This window comes from Uranotaenia lowii, chromosome 2 (assembly GCF_029784155.1).
Source record: "Uranotaenia lowii strain MFRU-FL chromosome 2, ASM2978415v1, whole genome shotgun sequence".
NCBI classification, from domain to species: Eukaryota; Metazoa; Arthropoda; class Insecta; order Diptera; family Culicidae; genus Uranotaenia; species Uranotaenia lowii.
In genome coordinates this window covers 164,829,834-164,851,561 of record NC_073692.1, presented here as the reverse complement: position 1 = coordinate 164,851,561, position 21,728 = coordinate 164,829,834, and the positions used below count along the sequence as shown (strand labels likewise).

At 31.9% G+C, this 21,728-nt stretch overlaps 2 protein-coding genes across 2 annotated transcripts in view; both read right to left on the bottom strand.

Moving 5' to 3' along the window:
* Positions 1-21,728, bottom strand: part of LOC129748374 (uncharacterized) — an 814,549-nt gene that overhangs the window by 444,832 nt on the left and 347,989 nt on the right. The window lies entirely within an intron of this gene.
* The window catches only part of LOC129748375 (uncharacterized), a 121,940-nt gene that overhangs the window by 22,495 nt on the left and 77,717 nt on the right, over positions 1-21,728 (bottom strand). Inside the window, exons 6-7 of the mRNA XM_055742977.1 lie at positions 15,559-15,688; positions 5,554-5,687 (exon numbers count right to left, since the gene is read on the bottom strand). Of these exons, the coding sequence (XP_055598952.1) occupies positions 5,554-5,687; positions 15,559-15,688 (264 nt within the window). The remainder of the gene's footprint in view (positions 1-5,553; positions 5,688-15,558; positions 15,689-21,728) is intronic.

Here is a 21,728-nt window from a genome sequence, read left to right as displayed (position 1 = left end):
GTTGCATACATATGAACAAGGATCGAATTTGTAGTTAAGTTATGAGAACATCCAATAAATTTGCAATAAAATAGTTGAACCCATTCAACGGATGGTGGTCTTTGGTTCAGATTATATTTAAATTAGGAATACCATACGTGCTTTTTTAAGAGCACATGTATTTTATTTTCTATCGATAAATTAGCTTACTCTTCTTTTTGAGAAATTGTACGGAATGTTTTATTTTTTTGTTGAAAGACATTAAATTAAATGATTTTTATAGAAATGAACTCATTTTTTCCGTTACATGAGCTTTGTATTCTTGTAGAAGAGATCCAACTTTTTCTGCATTCTTTGCGCAATACTTCAGTTTTGCCTTTTTTTATGAATGTTTCAAATGAAGGATTCCAATGGAAAGGATCAAGGGTATTAACGATTCAAATCGGGAATTTTCGTTTTAAATGATTTTGCAGAACAATCTGTGGACGCATTGAGCGCCTTTGAGTATGCAATGAATAGTTAGGCAATATACATAACAACAACTTGCCTAAAAGCACAGGGCACAGATGAAAAGCGCATGAATCGAAAATAAATTCATTTTTTGTTCGATTATAATCGTTTTACCATTTTATGGCATACGCGACTTTATATCAACGTTGCAGTTGGCGGACAGCTATTGAAAAGCTAATCCGGTACAACTGTGTTCGATATTTGCTCTTGGGCTCGAACTCACTGACATCGGCTCAGGAGGCAACTGGCTTTCCATCTGAGCTATATCACAAGCCCGAAAATAAATTCATGAAAGGATACTTCTCAATGAAAAAATCTTTAAAAAAGGTAGTTTTTTATCATCTTTGGTGTGTTCTTTCACCATAAAATCAAAAACTACTAACCTTTCGAATAATACAACTGAAAATAATGAACCTCTGTCATGTAGGTCCAATAAATTGCAACAAATCGGCAAATATCCTTAATTTAAAACTTCATGGTTTTTGAATAAATTGTGTTTATTTTCGCTCTTTTCAAAAATTATCTCAATGAACTCTTTTTGGCGTTGCAGTATTTGGTAACCCTAATTTAAATGGTGTTTTTCGATATGAACTGCAGTCCAGCCAATAAGATGCTCACTCTTGTTGCATATATTAAGGCATTGACAGCACCTGTTTTCCTCCTTTGTTTATGCAATCTAGATTTGGCCTGAATAAATCAGATTTTTTTTCTTCATTTTGTCCTGATTTTTGCAAAACCACCTGGCACCTCTGTTGGACCAAGGCGTGTAAAGCTTCAGGTGTGATCTATACCAATGCACGGAATCGTCCATCTTGTGACAGGCAATCGTAATCGTAGGCATGGTAGGCGAACAATTCGCTGTCAAAAAGCGCTCCGTCTCCACCCCCCACCAATGAGAAACTTTTGGTACCCCTTGCCTACTTTTCCTCAATATGCAACCACCCGTAGCTGTAGGCACGCTGGTCGCAAAAAGCATGATGAATCTAGTATAATGGTCTCACTTGGGCAAAAAGTAGACGAGGGTTGGATGAGGTGGGGGCGAAACGCAGCCGAAACTTGACAGCTGGCTGTTGGCTGGCTGCTGGCTGGCTGGGATACCAGGAGCTCTGATTTTTTGTAAAACTCAAATTTTTGCAATTATAATCCATAGAAGCAAAAAAATATCTTCCGGCTGAGCGCCAGGCTGGTAAGCAAAGCTAGAAGTCGTTGTGGACCAATAGACGACGGTGCCAGCTTTGTCGGTAGCGATGAGCAACATTAATTATCCATTACTTATAATACATATTTATGCTTATTCAACACTATTTTCTTCCAAGAGCTATCAGGAAGCAGCAGAAAATCATCGAATCGGATAGTAACATGGCGGGGCATGATATTTCATCGTCCGAAAAGTGGCTGGCCTTCCTGCAGGAACATCTGATCTTCATCGAGATGAAACAGCTGCTTCATGAAGACCCCCGTCTGTTGCCATCACTGCTCCAGAAGATTCAATTGAGTAATCCGAATCTGATTGGTATCATATGGAAAAACCTGATGGAGTTTTTGGGCCTCGACTGCCGCTTCGATGGTGAACACCCAGAGTTCGACTGTTCAGGATCGCCCCTGATGGCATGGATCGATAGGAAATACAAAAAAATGTTTCAAATGAAATGAATTCATTGAATTCTCAAATGTTCGGAAATCTAGTCTAAATAAAATAAAATAAAATAAACTAAAACCCAATTTAGTTTAAAATGTTTTGATTTTTGGTCTTCGACATGGACAGGCATACATAGACTTTTTCCAGGTTTCTCTGATTTTGTATCTCAAACACCTGGCATTCCGGGACCCCCTGATTCGTAAACACTTCAGTAAGCTGTCAAAACTTTTTTCAATATGGCTGAACGTGCGATTTGGCATATGAGACCACCATTCTAGATTCATCATGGCAAAAAGAGTTAATCAGGGATGCCGTCCGAATCAATTTCTATTACTTGTTTCTTTAACTTTGATACGTACAATGATAAAAAATTGTGGAATTTGAATTAATTTTCATTAGTCAGCACGAAAATATTTAATGGCACCAATTCATTCAGCATAGCTCTTCATGGTTCGTCATTTCTATTTTTTGGTTCCTCCAACCAACAAACGCGTTTTTAATTTTCATATATTATACGATTTATTAAATTTCAACAAAATAATATATCCCTTTTCTAGTATGAAGAAAGTGAAGATACGTATTGGGTTTCATAAGGCAACAAACTAAATAAATAATTGGTATTTTTCTCAACTTATGGTTTGCAAAATATCATGCAAAGTTGAGCAATCTTTTTAATCGAAGGCTATCTAACTCATAATAATTTGATTTGAAAATGAATTATCATCGCAAGAAATCTACTGGGCATATCAACAATAAAACCTTTTTACCTTCAAATTATGAATAATTTTATCATTTTATTTATTGAGATTTCTGAAATATTCATGTTGCATGAAAAGGAATTTTTTTTTATTCATTATAACTGGCATCCCTGATTAAATCGTGTCCGGAATAAATGCAATGGAAGTTATTAAGCAAACACTAGCGACACCATGTCTTCCATAAAAGAGTTTAGATTAGTTAGGAAGCTTTCGGAAAGCTTTTGAAAAGGGCCATACAATTGTCCTAACTACAAAACGTCAAACATTTACCCTTCATCGCGGATCGGAAGTTACATAAATATCTCGAATTATTGCTTCCATTTTGTTCGCTAGAGTATGCTGATGCTTTCGTTTTTTCATTGGATGAAAAAAAAACGACTGACCAAACCTAAATTGAAACATTCCTCGTACCCAAAGACATTTTCATGCTAATTTTGGTTTCATTATTAGTTCTCAAGTTATACAAAAAACCTAAATCTTACTTTTATTTGGGAGACCTCTTGCTCCTTCCAGTGATAGGAACCTCCAATGGCTCCACCTGCCAAGTTTCAAGCCAATCGTTTCAGTAGTTTCCGAGTCTATAGAGAACAACAGACTGAAATTCATTTGTATATATAAAGATTTTCGAAAATGAAAATTTTGAACATGGAAAATGTCCAAAACTTGATAGAAAGATATAAAAAAGTTTAAAAGAAAGCCAGTTCTTTAGATATTTTGTAAGACAAAAATCAATACGTATGTAGTTTCTTAGTCAGTAATAACTACGAAATCCTTGAAGAATGTAGATATGCATTTGGAATTTACTGGCATAATTTAAAAAAAAAATGCTAAAGGGTTAATGCGAGGTTGCCAGATTACCCGGTTTTATCTGGGTTTGCTCGGATATTTAGTACAAAATTTTTGAACAGTCCGGCCTGGCCCGTTTGCCCGGATTTCACTGAAAAATGCCCGGTTTTTGCCCAGATTTATTCACTTTATTAGGCAAAAGTAACAAAAAAAAATACATACTCCAAAACGATATTTTTTTAAAAGTTTTATAAAAATGGTCATGTCGATGAGTTTTGATGAATTTTTTTTTTTGAAATTTTTTTTTCTTCATTATTTTTGAGTTATTTCGAGGCTTTAACCATTGCTAGAAAATATAAAAAATTTAAAAAAAAACACTCAAATGTCAAATTGGCCTGATTTAATCACCGACCAGTGACCAGTGTTTCATAACAATGATCATTACTAATTTTTTTTAGGTCTGTTAGAGAGTTTTGAATAGAACTGATTTTCATGTTTCACTAAATTGAGCATGCCTCATCTATAAAACAATAGTTTTGTAGATTTTTTTTTGTTCTGGCACGAGTTTTTATCATAAACGATTTCAACCCTTTTCAAAAAGTGCGCAGGTTTCTGTCCAAAAGTAAAAAATGCTGCAAAAATGCTGCATCAAATTTCTTTCTGCCTGACCTAGGGTTTTGAGAAAGTTTGCCCGGATTTAAGGTCATCACTTTTGAAATCAAATGCCTGGATTTTGTCCGGCCCGGATAGGTGCTGAAAAAATTCTGGCAACCTTAGGTCAATGCATCGAATTCAATTTTCAACTGGTTGTTGAATTTTTTTTAGAAATAACTAATTAGACTGAAAACATTGGATTTTTCTGCGATAACATTTTTATATCACCCAAACTAGAGCTCCTAGACCAAAAAAACGTTGAATTTGAATTAGTTCTCTACTTCATGGACTATGAACCCGATGAGAAAAAAAATCGTCAATGGAAATAATTTTATTGACCTTCAATTTAGCAATTTATTCCGAAAAAAATATTATTGTTTTTACAACATTTCTTTTTGTTAAAATAGTGTAAGATATGGGATGACTTTAATTTTTTTAAGGTTTTATAAATGCTAAATAAATTTTTGAGGCATTAAAGTTGTTGGAAATTCTTAACAGTATTATGCTAAAAAATGTGAAAAACACTAAAAAGACATTTAGTGTTCATATGCAGTAAAGGGGTTAGAACGTGAAATCTCTACGTTGTTGCTTTCGTAAACGCATTGTTCCATCTCATATTAATTTTTTTTAACCAAAACCGACCTAACATCAATTACGCAAAACTCTCACAACCATCGATGGGAGCAAAACATTTCAAACACACTTAGACCGAATTTGAACAAAGAACGACGAAAAGAGGCGCGGGTCCCTCACGATATCCATAATGTATGCAAATTCCCACGTATTTTCTTTTAATTATGATTCTCCCAGGCTGGCATTTGCGCCAACCATTTGCTCCAACAAGCCATGACCATCCCAAGAATCGGCAGGGAGCCTGATTTGGTAGAAATCCTCGACTCGGCTTGCGCCTCCATCCAAAAACATTCTACATTTATTTTGTAAATTAAACATTATGCGGATCCGGGGAAAATCGTTCGTTTGCTTACATGCTGCGGGATTTTCACTTTCGAGGACAACTGCTGTTGGGTGTTGAAATAAGCGAAATTTAAACGTAACCGTGAAAATGATTTAAGTAAAAATTCTTATCGGTGTTGCCTTGAAAAATAGTAAAAAAGTTTTTGAATATACTACCCATCAACGTCACCAACAATTAAAACTGAAGAATTAAATTCCGGAAACATGAAATTAATAACGAAAAAAGCACAATCAGACATCAACTTCACTTACCGGCCTTTCATCTCCTCGGTGGGAAAATCTCCGAAGCCCCAGGGCATTTCCGTTGTTCCGAGAATCAGCCCGAAGATGAATCCAAACAAAATTGAGATGAACATTCCGAGGCCCAGCGAGATGAAGCCGACTTTCTGGGAATTACGAAGAAATAACAACAAATGTACATCAATCATCATTATGTTTGCCATTTTGACGGATAACTCTGCAGCGAGCGCAACAAGCGGAAAGTGAATGGTTTTGTTTTTTTTAACACAAAATTTTAATTGTAATTCAATTCAAGATCAACAGCAGACCTATAAGAACGGAAACATTGGCAGACTTTTAAACGAATGATTGGAATCGTGTTTCAATCCCTTTGAACCTAATGACAATCTCTTCAATAAAACTATTACTTTTTAAACTATAACATAGACTACATAATTTGTGGTTGACTTTCAGTAGTTCATGATACTGAATTATTTTATATAAAAAAATCGATATTAGAATGTGGAATCTGCCAATGTTTATGTTTGGAATATGCGAAGAATTGAACACCCTAAAAATGGTGTAAATTAGATCAGTTTTTTATGATAAGTATTAAATTAATTTTATTCGGTGAAAACATGAACATTCGATTGCTTTACAATTAATAAAGTACTAACTTAATAAAAAAGTAGAGTTTTTCGATATAGTTTTCAAAACAGTGTAGAAAAATGTTACTCTAGGTCACTGTTTTCATTTCGAAGGAAAACTACAAACCATTGCGTGTAAGGCTGTCATGAACTGATTCACAAAAGTATTTTCAGGTATTGCAAAAAACTGTGCATGCAATTCGTAGCAAAACGTGATTTTTTCATCACTCTTCGAAACTATTCAACTTGGCAAGGCTCGTTGATGAATGTAAGACTCGTGCCGAAAAAATCTTCTTTTTGCAACTTGTTGCATAAATAATTCTGTGCTGAAAGTGACCATTTCAACACTGATGCAGTATACAGTATTATATAGTGCTATTTTTAATACTGATATCAGTGACAAAATTTTCAGTTTATGACCTACTTGACCAGAAATATTCAGTAATTAGGCTTGATTTACCACATGCAGTTCTTTGTCAATATGCCTCTTGTAATTGTAAATGGACTTTCGAAGGAATTCTTCGAACAAGCAAAAAATTGTGTATGCAACGCGTTGCAATACTAGATTTTTTAAACACTCGATGTAATTATTCAACTCGTAAAACTTCGTTATATCAATAAACAACTCTTGCAGAAAAAAAAATCCAATTATTTACTTTATAGTTATTTATGTCTAATGCTGGAAAAACGAGTTTTGCCACGAGTTGCATATGAAAATTCATAATTCTCATCACAAAATCGCATGTTGAAATCATCAATACAAGTAGGTCGTAGAGTGTACATTTGCAGTCAAAACGACAGTGTCACAGTAGCACTTTTCGATACTGTGTCGATACAGTATTGGAAATTCACTTTTGAGCACTAAATAGTATTAATTTTAAAATTTCATGATGAAATCTTAACTCAGAAATCTAAATGCATTTTAAAGCACTTATTATCCTTAAAAAATGAAATGTCCTAGATTTTGATTTCCCTTTTCAAAAATGAAAAAAAAAACAAACTTGAGCTTCTTAACCCTCATCCGTCCCTGAAATTATTAATCGTTACAGTCCGTGGAGTGTTAATTTGACACTCCTGTAAAAACCAATATATCTTTTTTATTTCTCAACCGATTGTTATAAAATATACAGTTTTGCAAACCTTGTGATGTAACTCAAATATTATTAACCTACCTCTTCGATTTTCCGTTATCCAAAGTTAAAAAAAAATCCGAAAAAAACATGCTTCGGAAAAAGACTGTAGATCAGCTACGGAATGCTCAAAAAAATTTCAAAAAGTGTCCAAGAAGCTGAAGTTAGAAGCTATATGTTGCACATATGGATAATTTTTTGGAATGTTTTTAAGACCATGATCACAAGAAATGTAAAGAAGTGTTGTTAAATTTATGTAAAGTATCGTAGCCCTTATGTAGAATAATTGAATACCAATAGACCAAGAGACCAATAGAATTGGTATGAAATTGGCTTTCTGGTGAATATAAATGTATTGAGGAAGTCAGTAGAAAATTGAATTTAACTGCTAAAAAATCTGAAAAAATTGCAAATAGACAAAAAGTTCGTAAAACAGCTACATTTAAAAAATTTGTCAAAAAAATGTGTTTCGTATTTGGACAATCTAAAAATTCCTTTTTTATACTTTTTGTGGTCATGATCCATAAAAAAGTTCAAAAAAATATATCTATATGTGCAACGTATAGCTTCTAACTTCAGCTTTCTTGGACACTAAATGAACATTTTTTAGCATTCCGTAGCTGATCTACAGTCTTATTTCAAAAGCATGTTTTTCGGTTTTTTTTTCTTAGACTTTGAATAACGGAAAGTTGAAGAGTAGTAGGTGAATAATGCCTCAGAAACACTTTAAGGCTTCCGAAACTATAAGTTTTGTGAAAATCTGTTGAGAAACAAGAGAGATATAGCGGTTTGAAGCGAGGAGTGTCAAATTGACACACTAGGTCTGATTAGGGAGTTTTTTTCCTGGGCTTTCAAGGTGCGTCCATAAAAAGTAATGATGCATCATTAAAGATTTCAAGAAATTATTGAGGGTCCTCAAAGAAATTGAATTATTTGGACGCAACCGAATAAAGTTACAAGCCGCCAAACTTGCAATAGTGTCAAATTGACAATTAATAGCTAATTAGGGTTAATCATTCGTTTTACCCCCACATCAATTCAATTGGCTTGGTTTTTTGTTGCATCCTTTCAGACTTAATTTCTGTCGTATGTTCAAATGATGAAATTGTTTGAGTAAAGTAGAAAAAAGTAGTGGTCAAGTTTCGAAGCAAATTTGTCATTACAACCATTAATTGGAGTGAACAGGACAAAATAAAGGGAAAATTACTACGATTCGAATATCAGACAAACTATAAATAAATTCAACTCACCTTAAAGTTTTTCTTATATATAATAAATTGAAATAAAATACACAGATAAATTTGACTGAACTTAGTTGAGATTTATATTATTTCGACATTCTGGTTTCACGTAAGGTCAATTGAATTCCGAACTGATTTTATGAAACTTGAACTAACAACGAATAAATGTTAGCTCTTAGTTTTTGATGCACCAGTCTCACTAAACATTTTTTGTTTTTCTACTTTTTTTGATTTTCTAAATTCCTGCTATCTTCAAAATTTCACCCTTGATGAAAATGACAGAAATTTTGCAAATTTTTAAAATCAGATTTAGGTATTCAGGTTTCAATTTGAAATTTTATATGAAAAAATCTTAAAATTTGTTCAGAGAATGGAACTTTTATCATTTTTTCTTGAATATTTTATCCTCACGCAATGAAAATGAAATTTCAATATATGATACTTACTGGAAAATTCTCTGGCTACAACCCCGTTGAAGACGGCAAAGCAATAGGAGAAGCAAGCCAATATTTTTTACACCCCGTTTCGTTAAAAGTAACTAAGTAACTAGCAACACTTACAGATTTTCCATCTAACTTTCAGAAAGGATATTTTAATAAGAAAGTTGTTGATCTTAAAGCATTAAAATATTTTGATAAAGTAATCATTAAATTATCTATCATTTGCAAGAAAAAAATCAAAGTTATCAAAAATTTAGAATCACCAGTTGTCATAACATTTTTGGAAAATGAACGGAAAATCTATCTGGATATTATCTTAAGTGGAGCAAAATGGTTCAATTTGGTTGTACGGTATAACTTATACTGAAACATTTTTTTTAAGTTCAGTGGATAGATCTTGGTTTCTTCTATCTTTTGATGATTTGTAGAATATTATTGAGTAAATTTTAATAATTCTTGAGCTTTTTAAGTGAAATAAGAATTCTGATCATGACTGGAACTTTGGTGGTCTTGAGTAAAACAAGAATGTGGTCTTGAGTGGAACAATTTTGTAACGACATCATGTTTAGCTCTTGATCCTTTTTTTGTGTAACTGTGAAAACTGCAATTAAATACCATCTCCAAAGTTTTTCAAGTTAAAAAATAATATTTTTACGTAACAGAAACTCATCATTTCAAAGTTATTCGAAAAATATTTGTTAATATTTATTTCTTAATTATTATATATAGACATACAATTTTGAATTCACTTTGCTCTATCTCATTTTGAAAAGACCGGTTCTTTTAACTTAAATTTTAAAGATTACGGAAAAAATATGTATGTTTTAAATTACATTTAAAAAATTGCTTTAAAAAACACATTTATTAAATAAAATGTATAATAATGTCCTGTTTCTTTTGAATCACGATGAAATTTATTTATGTTTTAAAATCATAAAAACTTAAGGTTTTTCTTTAGCTTGGTTCATGAAACACTTATTTCTCAAACTAGTTTCCAGAGTGTTGAGCCCAAGCCGTAATATTAAACACAATAAACGAACGTTCAAAGTAGGTGAACATAGTAGCAGAAACGGCACATTTTTGCAATCGACAAATAATATAATATTTAATTATAATGAGAAAAAATAAGTAAATTTGTATGAAAGAATCTTGGAAAAGTTATTTTTCAACATTTCGAGGAGACTCATTAATAACCTTTGCTAAAATTTCAAGAAAAGTCATTTGTTTTTCTCAAGATTAGTTTTCGGTTAGTTCCACTCAAGAAAATCAAACCTACTTTGTTAGATCGAAAATGAACTTACACTTTTTCTATGTGAAACTTTAAGATATGAGCTGTTTTTTAGGTGGGAGACATTTTATCGGAAGAACTAACTAATTGCTTACAGTTTATGAAGAACATATGTGTTTCACATCAAATACAAGAATAACGAATGAAATACAATTTAGGGGAAGTATCCCCAAATGACTTTGCTCCTATATGTTTTTGATGTATTTTGGGTCACCAAGCATCAGTGTAAAATTTGATATTTTTGGTTGATTCCTGATTCAGCGCAACGCGTTTCAATTTTGTTTGAGAATTCGTTTGTGAGATAAAATTTTTGCATATAAATTCATTCAGAATATTGCACATAAATTTATCCAGAAAAATGGAAGTCTTTGCTTGAAGCCTTATATTTCAATAATATCAATAAATATTTTTGCACAGGTTATATAAGCCAACAAACTCATCGGATATGTAAAGCAGTTTTTTTGTGATTATGTATTTTCATCCCACAGTAAAATAGCAACAATCAAGCAGTCAAAATCGCTAAAATTAGAAAATAAATTAAAAAAAAAAACATTTTTTTGTATAGAATCGAATATCTTTTCCAGGGTACATAATACGTATGAGGTTTGTTTACCTGAAATGTACTGCATGAATCCAGGAATACTTTTCATCCAAAGTTATATATTTCTTAACTTCCAGGACATCTCTGGTGATTTTTGAATGAAACATTTTGTTATTCTATACAAATTTTCTTACAATATTTGAACCCGTTGCGTTTATTTAGTACTCAATGAATCGCTTCCAAAATTTTTATTGCTATTTTCAGTTATCTAAACAACCAATAAAAAGCCATTGGAGGTGCAAAAATTTATATTTTTAAAATTTCCACACAAAGCTTGCCGCATTGTTATACGCATACAGCTGATTGACGAAATGGTTAAAAGATTAACATATCTTATCTGTGCATTTCGAGGGTAATCCGCTTTTGACATCTGGCATGAAAAAAAATATTGCTATACAAAGTCAAAAAAAAAATGAAAATTTAAACAAGATTTTTAACAGTATTGTTAAGATATTGAACTTAAGGATACGTGCGTACAGAATCTGTTAACAAAAATGATAATGGTTTTTATTTCTTATTTATTTGAAAATCAGAAATTTAACAAATTCAAGCTTTCAGCAAAGTTATAAGTTATAAGATAATAGAAAAAGAGACAGGTTTAGAATACCCGTATCAGGTAGGTTCAATGACTATATCACGAAAAAAGGTTAACTATGTATTTTTTTAACTTTTTATCATTGAAACATTAAATCAACGCTCTTATTACAATCTTCCAGTGTAAAAAGAAGATATGAACAAAATATTGCCATGAAATATGGTCATATGGCATCCCTATCTATGTTGTAAAATCGGTTATTTTGACAACTTTCATAATATAATCATTTTGTGAAACACTTTCAAAGATTTTAACAGGAAAATTGCACTAACTTATAGAAAAAACAGAAGTCAGCTAATGTGCATATAATTTTCAAACTACTATTTATTGGAATATGGGGGAAAATGAATATTTTCCTCAGTATGCGCCTGCCTCAAATTTGTATGAGAAATTCAAAACCTGTGAAATATTATGCGTTGTAGGCTAAAATTGATCCTAGGACTAGTCCTACAAGATCTCATGCCAAATTTGGGCTAGATCAGATCACAGAAAGGGATCGCTCAAAGAGCCTGAAGTTTGTATGGGATTTCGAGACATTTTGTTCCGGAGGATACAGGAAAAATCAGTTTTTCATCAATACTTGGGTTCCTTTGGGCCAATTTCTCTTGAGCTCGATTTTTCTTAAAATGCAGTCTTCAAATGAAATATATGTCATAATTTGGGCATTGAGAAAACCCGTTTTCAAAAGAAAGCGGCCGGAGGGAACCTATTTTGTTTATGAAAAACTAGTTTTCGATGTTTCTCCCGAACAAAATGTCTCAAAATCCCATACAAACTTAACACTCATTGAGCGACCCTTTCCTGAGATCCGATCTTGCCCAAATTTGGCATGAGATCTTGTACTAGGTCTAGGATCAAATTTAGCCTTCAGCGCATAACTTTTTCAAATGTCGGGTAATTTGGGACACTCTAATGCGCATTTTCTCCATCTCTCCCCTTCTTAAATATCCTGTTTTAATGAAGGAATTAGAACGCGAATCGCTATGAACAGTAATCAAAATGCACAGAAGCAAAACACCAAATACATAAGGGTCATTCCATGTCAAGTGTGCACAGCGAGAAAAATAATCTTATCGAAAATTTGCCAAACTTGGCCGATAGACTTTCTGAGGCCTACAAAACAAATCCTCAATTTTTGAGAATGATCCGCCCACCTCTCGTTCCAGGACCCTCTCTTCTTTTTTACAAGATATTGAAAAATTCATCATTTTTAAAATACAACATCTCTGGACTGAAACATCGTACCAAAATGACAAAATATGCGTTTTGTAGATTTCATTAAAATCTATCGATTGACGTTATTCATTACTCGAAAAAGTGACGTTTTAAACGTCAAAACACAGCTCTAAAAACAAAACGTTAATTTTCTCAAGGAAAGTATATTTTTTTCTTGAATTTTATGATTTCATTGTTTTCTTGAGAAAATTTTACGCAAGAACCAACCAAAATCCCAATATAATATTTCTCGTTTTCGAGATATGAAAGATTTAAGTTGGATTGTCTCACAATTATTTATTCACAGCACTCAGTGATTTCACAAAACTGCATAATTCATCCAAATTTTTAGCCACATCTTCCTTGCTTGAACAGATTTTTTGTTTTCATGATTTGTTTTAAATTTAAAAAAAAAATTTCAATTAACATTTTGAACGAAAGAAAAAAAATCGTTTTATTGAATATTATAATTCCAAAAATAACTATATTTTTCTTTATATTTTTTCGTTCCAACACTGCAAGTTAAACCATCTTAAAATTGTCTTTTAATTTTCCATACATTTTATATTTGAAATTTCGTTAAGCTTGAACATACTCTCATTCCAATTTTTCCAATATCTAAATTGCGGCATTAAACGAACGAAATCTTCTTCATGGTGTAACAGGTTTTTCATGTTGAAACGGTAGTTGTATTAAAAAATTGCTCATCAGAAAAATGAGCATTTTCTCCAATCCATTGAACTTGGTTTTGAGAAATTCTACACTGAAGAAGTAATATGCTCCAAGCAATTCGAGATGATCACGAAGCTTATTGCAACTACTTTTGAATCATCGGAGTACTACATCTCAAATGAGTGTTGCGTTGCCTGGTTGTTGTTGTAGTTATTTATCCACTGAACATCGCTCATGAAGTTCTTTTCCAATTGAACACGTTGCTTTTGCTCAGACAACTCAAGACTGTTCCCGACTATTTAGAAGCTTAGCAATGTAAGTCACTTAAACAAATCCGTACTAATTTAGCTACAGGAAGCAACTGGATATTTCAACCGCAATCTTCGATTTGAGAATTTGTATTCAAAACTACTAGCAAGTTGCAGCAAGCGAGTGCGTAGCAAGCAAATGCGGCCAAAATTCGATCACAATGGTCAGTGAATCACTTTAAAAAAATCGCTATTGTTTAGTGCTCCACTCGGTATCAACAAAAAAAAATCTGCTGTGCTTAAGTTTTATAAATGAAGGCGATATACAATGAAGAAATGCTGTTGTTATAAATATCAGTATCGCCATAATTTATTTAGGGATGAATAACACGAGAGTCTTAAAATCCCAGAAATACAAAAACAAATAAAGTCATAATTTATGAAAGTTTAGTTATCAACATATGTACGAGCAGATTCTCGAGATTTAAACATTATCTGTGAATAATTGATTTAAGATTTTAATCGCCGATATAATTGATAACATTATTTTAATGACATTCCTCACATTGATTCATCCGCACCATCCGCTGAGTAAGCACTAACTTAATGATTGAATACAGAGTTATAATGTATAAAATTGTTACCCAACAGAAAAACGAATTCAAAAACAAAAGTGTTATTTTAATTTTTTAAGCATCTTTTTTTTACAAATGTTTGATGCTTATTAAAATTAACTGTTTCAACATGATACACCTGTTACACCATGAAGAAGATTTCGTTCGTTTCATGCCGCAATCTCTTTAGATATTGGAAAAATTGGAATAAAAGTATGTTCAAGCTTACCGAAATTTCAAATTTAAAATGTTTGCAAAATTAAAAGACAATTTTAAGATGATTTAAATTGCAGTGTTGGAACGAAAAAATATAAAGAAAAATATAGTTATTTTTGGAATTATAATATTTCATAAAACGATTTTTTTTTCTTTCGTTCAAAATCATTCAAACCAATCATGAAAACAAAAAATCTGTTCAAGCAAGGAAGATGTGGCTAAAAATTTGGATGAATTATGCAGTTTTGTGAAATCACTGAGTGCTGCGAATAAATAATTGTGAGACAATCCAACTTAAATCTTTCATATCTCGAAAACGAGAAATATTATATTGGGATTTTGGTTGGTTCTTTCGTAAAATTTTCTCAAGAAAACAATGAAATCATAAAATTCAAGAAAAAAATATACTTTCCTTGAGAAAATTAACGTTTTGTTTTTAGAGCTGTGTTTTGACGTTTAAAACGTCACTTTTTCGAGTAATGAATAACGTCAATCGATAGATTTTAATAAAATCTACAAAACGCATATTTTGTCATTTTGGTACGATGTTTCAGTCCAGAGCTGTTGTATTTTAAAAATGATGATTTTTTCAATATCTTGTAAAAAAGAAGGGAGGGTCCTGGAACGAGAGGTGGGCGGATCATTCTCAAAAATTGAGGATTTGTTTTGTAGGCCTCAGAAAGTCTATCGGCCAAGTTTGGCGAATTTTCGATAAGATTTTTTTTCTCGCTGTGCACACTTGACATGGAATGACCCATAAATAAAAAGCGTAAAATTGAAACTAAAATTTTTATTATCAACAAAATGCACGCGTCTATGAGAAACCTCTTTTTGTGTGGGTTTAAATCAAATATTACTATCCTTTCGACAATTAAACTAGGATTATTCAGCTCCTGACTTCTCATTTGTCAATAGTTAAAGAATATTCTATCAAAAAATTACTAATTATCATTGAGTTTCACAACAATTATTTAAATATCTCAGTTTTCGACTTGATAGCTTAATGTACAGTGGCATAGAAGTAATGTTCTTACAAGCAAAAGAACTTCCCATGAGTTAGAAGAGCGAAAATTATTCACTTATTCGATCCATCCCCGTCATCATCAATATCACCATCCTGTGAGTACTCACCACAAGCTCCCGGTCTGCGATGATGGCCCCGAATGTGATGGACATGACCGGTCCCATCAATGGCGATACTAACATGGCCGCCACAATGTTCGGTGCGTTGTTCTCCACCAAACCGAGTGCCGCCAGGGAACTTTCGATCCGATTGATTTTTTCCGAGATTTTGCCGGTCAGTGTCGGGGATGAGGCCGCACACAAACACAATAATCACGTCGTACGGTTTTTGGGAAAGGTGGACACAGGAACCAAAAAGGTGAAAATCAATTAATGCCAATAAAGGTGAACTGGAAGCAAGCAATTCGAACCGAGGGATGCTCCCTTGTTTTCTTATCCAGAATCTTAGTGGGATCTCGACCCCATTCAAATTAATAATTTATCATTCTTCAAACAGAAACAATTTAATCTACTTCAGATCGATATCAGTTGACGAGGGCATAAACGGGAGACATTTTGAAATGGTGATTAGCGTTCGATTAATTCACACCGCCCCGGTCCTTTTCGGAAGCATCCCTCGGTTTAATGGCCGCTTGGCCGATTGGCCGATAAGAATATCGGCTTAATCAGAGATCAGTAACCTTTTCATCCTCATTCAATACGGAACCGTTCATAATTCTTTAGAAATGGGAAGCACGCGCATTATCACTTCCAATTTGACTGTACATAACTTTTTACTCTGATGATATTTTTATTACAATGTTTCTATGTGAGATAGATCAAATTTTACTCTTTCATTTAACTAATTTTGAGATTTTTTAGTTATTTGTGAACTGAGATACAGTAATTCTACGAATATCGGACTCAATGCATTTTAACAATTCAACTCTGTTAATAGAATTTTGCAGAGTGATTGTTGAAATAAAAAAAAACTAATGACTAGTGTGTCTGAAGTTTATAAAAAGTTCTTTTAATGGAATATAAAGTTTTCCGATATCAAAATATCGGAATAACAAGTTTTCTGATATAAAAATATTTTAAGGTTAGACCCAAAACACGATTTCTAAAGAATTTGAGACGGTTATTGAGGATGATATCTTTTCAATCCACAAATCGATCAATACATTTCTGACAAAAACAATAATGAAAAGGAAAATAGAAATAATAATTCATTTGTGTTTCAAAAACAAGCATTTCAATTTCTTTAAAAGTTTTGTATTTGTATAGATGGACTGGTTGTTGAACATAAAATATGATTTTTCTTTGGAAACATTTAAAAATATTGCGTTTTACCATTCCAAAATTATTGTCCCCCGCGTAACTTCTGATCCTTTAGAAAGAACTTTTCAAAATTTCTTTTACAAAAGCATTATATTTGAAATCGCATTTCAAAATTGCAATCCAAAAATTCAAGGTAGAATATTTAGAAAGAACATGAAAGTATTATAGGTGGAAAGATCAAAGCTAGAGCAAAGTAGCACGCATCGATAGAATTGGCTTAGCAATAGAACAGCACATGTGAGCGCTGCTTGGGTGATTTTTTGCCCGGTCGGACACAATCTCATGTGTTCGACCCGTCCGTGTTTCAATGTGGGTAGGAATGCGATGGGTTTCTTCATCACTTCCTATCAACATTGAAACGGCGCGCGGCAAAGAATCACGCAAGTAGTTCAAAAGCTGTTCACAAAACAAAAAGCCCTGCTCACATTTTCACCAACTATTCAATTTCTTCTACCCAAAGCGCTCTAGCTTTGATCTTTCCACCTATAATACTTTCATGTTCTTTCTAAATATTCTACCTTGAATTTTCACAACTCGCCGAAATGCCAAAAATTAAATAAGAAAAATAGTTAACATAATATAACAACATAGAAAAATGTTATGGAATTTCAAAATTGAATGACAGTGGGCGTGACTTTCACAAATATTTTGGATCTTAAGATATGTTTAATACACTACATCGCCAAATTATGCCAAAAAATTAACCGTACATTAAAGTTTGAAGCGTCTAACTGTTTCAATTCTCCTCATACTCACGCAGTTTCAAACATTGTTATAAAGTTTGAGCTGATTTCAACAATTCGGACAATATTCTATTAGTTTATTTGATTAGAAGCTCTGTTTTCTTCATTTTTTCAGTAAATGAAAGCTAGCGATTCGCTAATTTAGCAAAGTTATGATTTCATGGTTTCTAATTATTGGTATTTATGGCTTTTAAACGATCGTTGGTCGAAAGCTATAGACTTACATTTACATTTCAAATTTACAAATAAGCTAACATAAAACGTCCAAAAAAAACTACGAATATTATACTTTTGGCATTTTATTCTTTTGATTACACTCTGATTTAAAACGTTTTGATTTACCTTTAACACATAAAAATTGAAAGATTACAGGCGAAGTTATGTTGAACAGAAGCATCAATTTTTAAATGAGACGTTAAATGAATTTTTAGGAAAAAAAACAATAGAAGGTGTGGCCACTGTTAAACATTACTTTCCTCATAATCTTCCAATTTTCATGTGTTTTACATCAGACGAAAGTTTTCAAATCCAAGAGTCGTTTAAAGAAAAAAAAGTGCCAAAAACATATTTTTTGTAATTTTTATCTGATATCTTATGTTGACTTATCCGTAAAGGGAAATTACTGGGTCCAGAAAGGTGTTTTAAAGAGGTTTTAACGAATTTATCAAAAAAAAAAAATTGAAAAATCGTTGCCAATTTTTCATAGTTGATTTTGAATTGCAATTTCAATATTTGCATCGTCTCTGGTGACGATTTTGCTTGTTTATGAATTATAGATTTGCAATAGTGCCGGTGGAAAAAAAACTTAAAATGAAATAAATCTTGTCTTTTCAAAATCCTTCCTTGCCCTTTAAGGTGTCTTCCTTAAGAAGTGTATACAGTATAGAAGTTAGAAAAACAAATCAACCGTTTTAGCTTTACAATTCATGAATTAGATCGATTTTAAGCGTATCGAAGACGTTGTATCCATATGTTTAATATTTAATACTTACGACAGTCAACCGAATGAGCAAATTAAGAAGAAACTCCAAAATTCAATTTGATTTATTGCAGAAATTGAAAATCATGAAACATATTTTGCAGATACAATACATTCATCAAAAATCATTTTTCAATATCAAACTTTGTTCTTCTAAATGCTCAGTTCCACATTTTACAGAATTTTGATAAAATATCAACTTAAATTGGTAAATAGATTATTGAAATTGCTAAATATTCGTATTCAGAAAAAAATCATTTTTAAATCATATCCAGCATTGATTTTGTACCTGGTTGTTCAAATTTTAAAATGTGCTTTGCAAATCCCATTTTATTTAGTCTTAAAGACAAAATGGCAACTTTAATTATAGAAGAATAGAATTATGATCAACCTGTGTTTCAAAATATAAATAAGGCCGGAACAAATATCATTTTCTTCTTCCCCTCTTTTCGAAATATTCAAAAAAAAAAACACGAAGGGAGGAATAAATAAAGATTTCGGATATTTTGAAAAAAATATCAAATATACGAAAGATTACAAAAGCAAAAACAAACTGTGGAAGAAGGCGGTTTTTCACCTTTTATATTCTTTGTTTTTTTTTAATTTTTCGATAAAAAATACTAATTTTATAGGTTTTGTGCAATGATATAGTATGCAATTTTGTTGCATACAAGCTTTCATGACACTTATTCCAATTTATTACTTTTTTTTGCATTATTTATAATTGCACCCCCACCGACCCTCCCCCCCCTCTCGTGATTTTCCCACACGGAGTGGCAAAAAAAAGGATTTGAAATGTGTTCCGGCCTAAGTTGTATAGTTTCCAATTGGTTATGATTTTGAAAATCATTTATTAAATGTTAGAAAAAATCATCTGCCTTCTCTTTTGTCAATTTGAATGGAAACTTTAAACTTTCAAAGCATAAGTCAAATCGTTTTGTGTTTTCAACAATGATGTTAAATGAATCGTCAAATGGTTGTTAGCTTATCTGAAAAAAATTTAAAAAATTTAAATTGCATTCTACAATTTTGTTCAAGGCGTCGTAATTCGGAAATTAAAATATCTATTAAAGAACTGAATTCTTAATAAGCTTAATAATTGTTAATAGATTTAAAATCTGTTTTAATTTTCCATGCATGTTGTTAAGTTTTTAAAAATCGATATTACTCAAAACTGATCAAATTTCAATTAGATATTTAAACCAAACCTATGGTAGTTTTTCCTTTTGAATAAGAGATTTAATATTGAATCTCTTTTTTCTGGGCCGGATTAAGCCATCGGGGAGCCGGGGCAATTTATCCAGGGGGGCGGCTATGATTGTTTTTTTTTTTATTTTAAAATACTATCCTTGTAAATACAAGACATTTTGAACGTATTTAAGAACTAGATATTAATTCAGTATACTGTCTTAAAATAGCCACCTTGTCTTAGTTTCTAGTTTTTTCGACAAAAAAAGTCAATTATTACGTGCAAACATTGCGGAAGAATTTAAAATTAAATTTTTGATTTAAGCTGCAAAATGCAGAATTAAATTCTTACTTTTTGAATACCTTTATCACCAACTAAAATTATTCGATTTAAAGAAATGGTCCGATAGATATTTTAAATGATTTTCATTTCATCTGGATTGTGCTTTATCGAAAAATATTTACCTAATGGCAATTGGAGAAAATCATGAAGATTTGAAACATAGAATACAAAATAAACAAAACACAGATACATATATGAGAGGTTAGGAAGTCAAAACTAATAATCAGGTTATATTCAGAACCACTATTCAGTGTCTCAAATCAAATTCAAAATTTCAAAGCAAGTTTTGAGAATCAAATTATGAATTATTTAAAAAAAGAAATTCAAAGTTACAATCAAAGCCAAAGCAGGAATTGCATCAAATATGAATTTCAATTCAATATCTTTTAAACACAAAAAAAAAACGAATTCCAAATCGAACACAGAAATTGGGATGGAAAATCAATTAAGAAACTCTGTACTGTCGATTGGTCCAATTTAAACAACTTAAGTTTTTTTTAAGATTTCATTTTCAAAAATAGGTTGGGAAAAGTGTTTAGAATTCGTTAAACAACGGAAATTTCAATAGGAATGATTGAAAAGTGAAAAGTAATAATAATACCCGGTATCAATCCGGATACAGCCCTGGTAAAACTTTGAAATGTTTATCATAACGCTCCTCTATTCTCTCTTAACACTGTGAGCCAGTTTTGGAAAAATTAGCTGCTATTTTAGTGCAGTAACCATTACTTGAAAACTGAACGAAATAATAAAAGTTATTATTGTGCAAGACGTTTGTATGTAATTCAAATATAAAGAAGTTTTCTTTTATTTCACATTTTCTGTACAGAATATCTTGCCTGACTGACATGTTTCGATGAAAAAATATGAAAATTTGATAAGTTTTGCCTCATAATCTTTTTATTTTATGTTGATTTTTTTTTTCAAATTAAATTTGCATAATTTTTGTCTAGATTTTGAGTAGAAAATTTAGAAATTCAATACCAAGATAACTTACTTAAGAGGCCCCTTGACTTATGAAAGAAAAAAAACTATTCAAGATATTACTTCACGGCGGCCACTTCAGTTGTTATATTTCAAGTTTTCATTCCGATTTTCTAGTTTTGATTTCTTTTTATAGATTTGAAGAAATTGAAGTAGTATGATTAAAGTAATGTTAAAAAAAAATTCCCTCGGGGAGGCCCCTGAGCCGGGGGGCCCAGAGCAATTGCCCCTTTTGCCCCCCCCCCCCTCAATCCGGCCTTGTTTTTTTTTAATTTATGATGAAACTATGTTTTGTTTCAGTTTTATGTGCACTGAATTTTATGCATTTGGTTTTAATTCTAGTTTGTACGAAAGTTTAATTATTATTATAACTATTTTATAGTATTCCTAAAGTATTAAAATTTGTGCTGCTCTAAATGATTTTTTAAGGTTTTTTTTTATCTAAGAATAATAAATCTTATTTTTAATAATTTTAACCTTCCTTTGTGGTTAAGGTATATATGACCCGACCTGTAGAAGCGATATCACAGGAACCATCAAAGATACATGAAATTTCCTGACTTTTCCTAAAATGAGGAGCTCTACAATTTCTCATTTTTGGATTTTGAAAAGGGTGACCAGAGTCACCCAGCAAAAAGGAAAATAAGCCGGTTAGGGTAAAAAAACACGGGTTATTGTTTTGGTTCTTAAATCAAAACTACAGAATTGACTTTTAAAAACT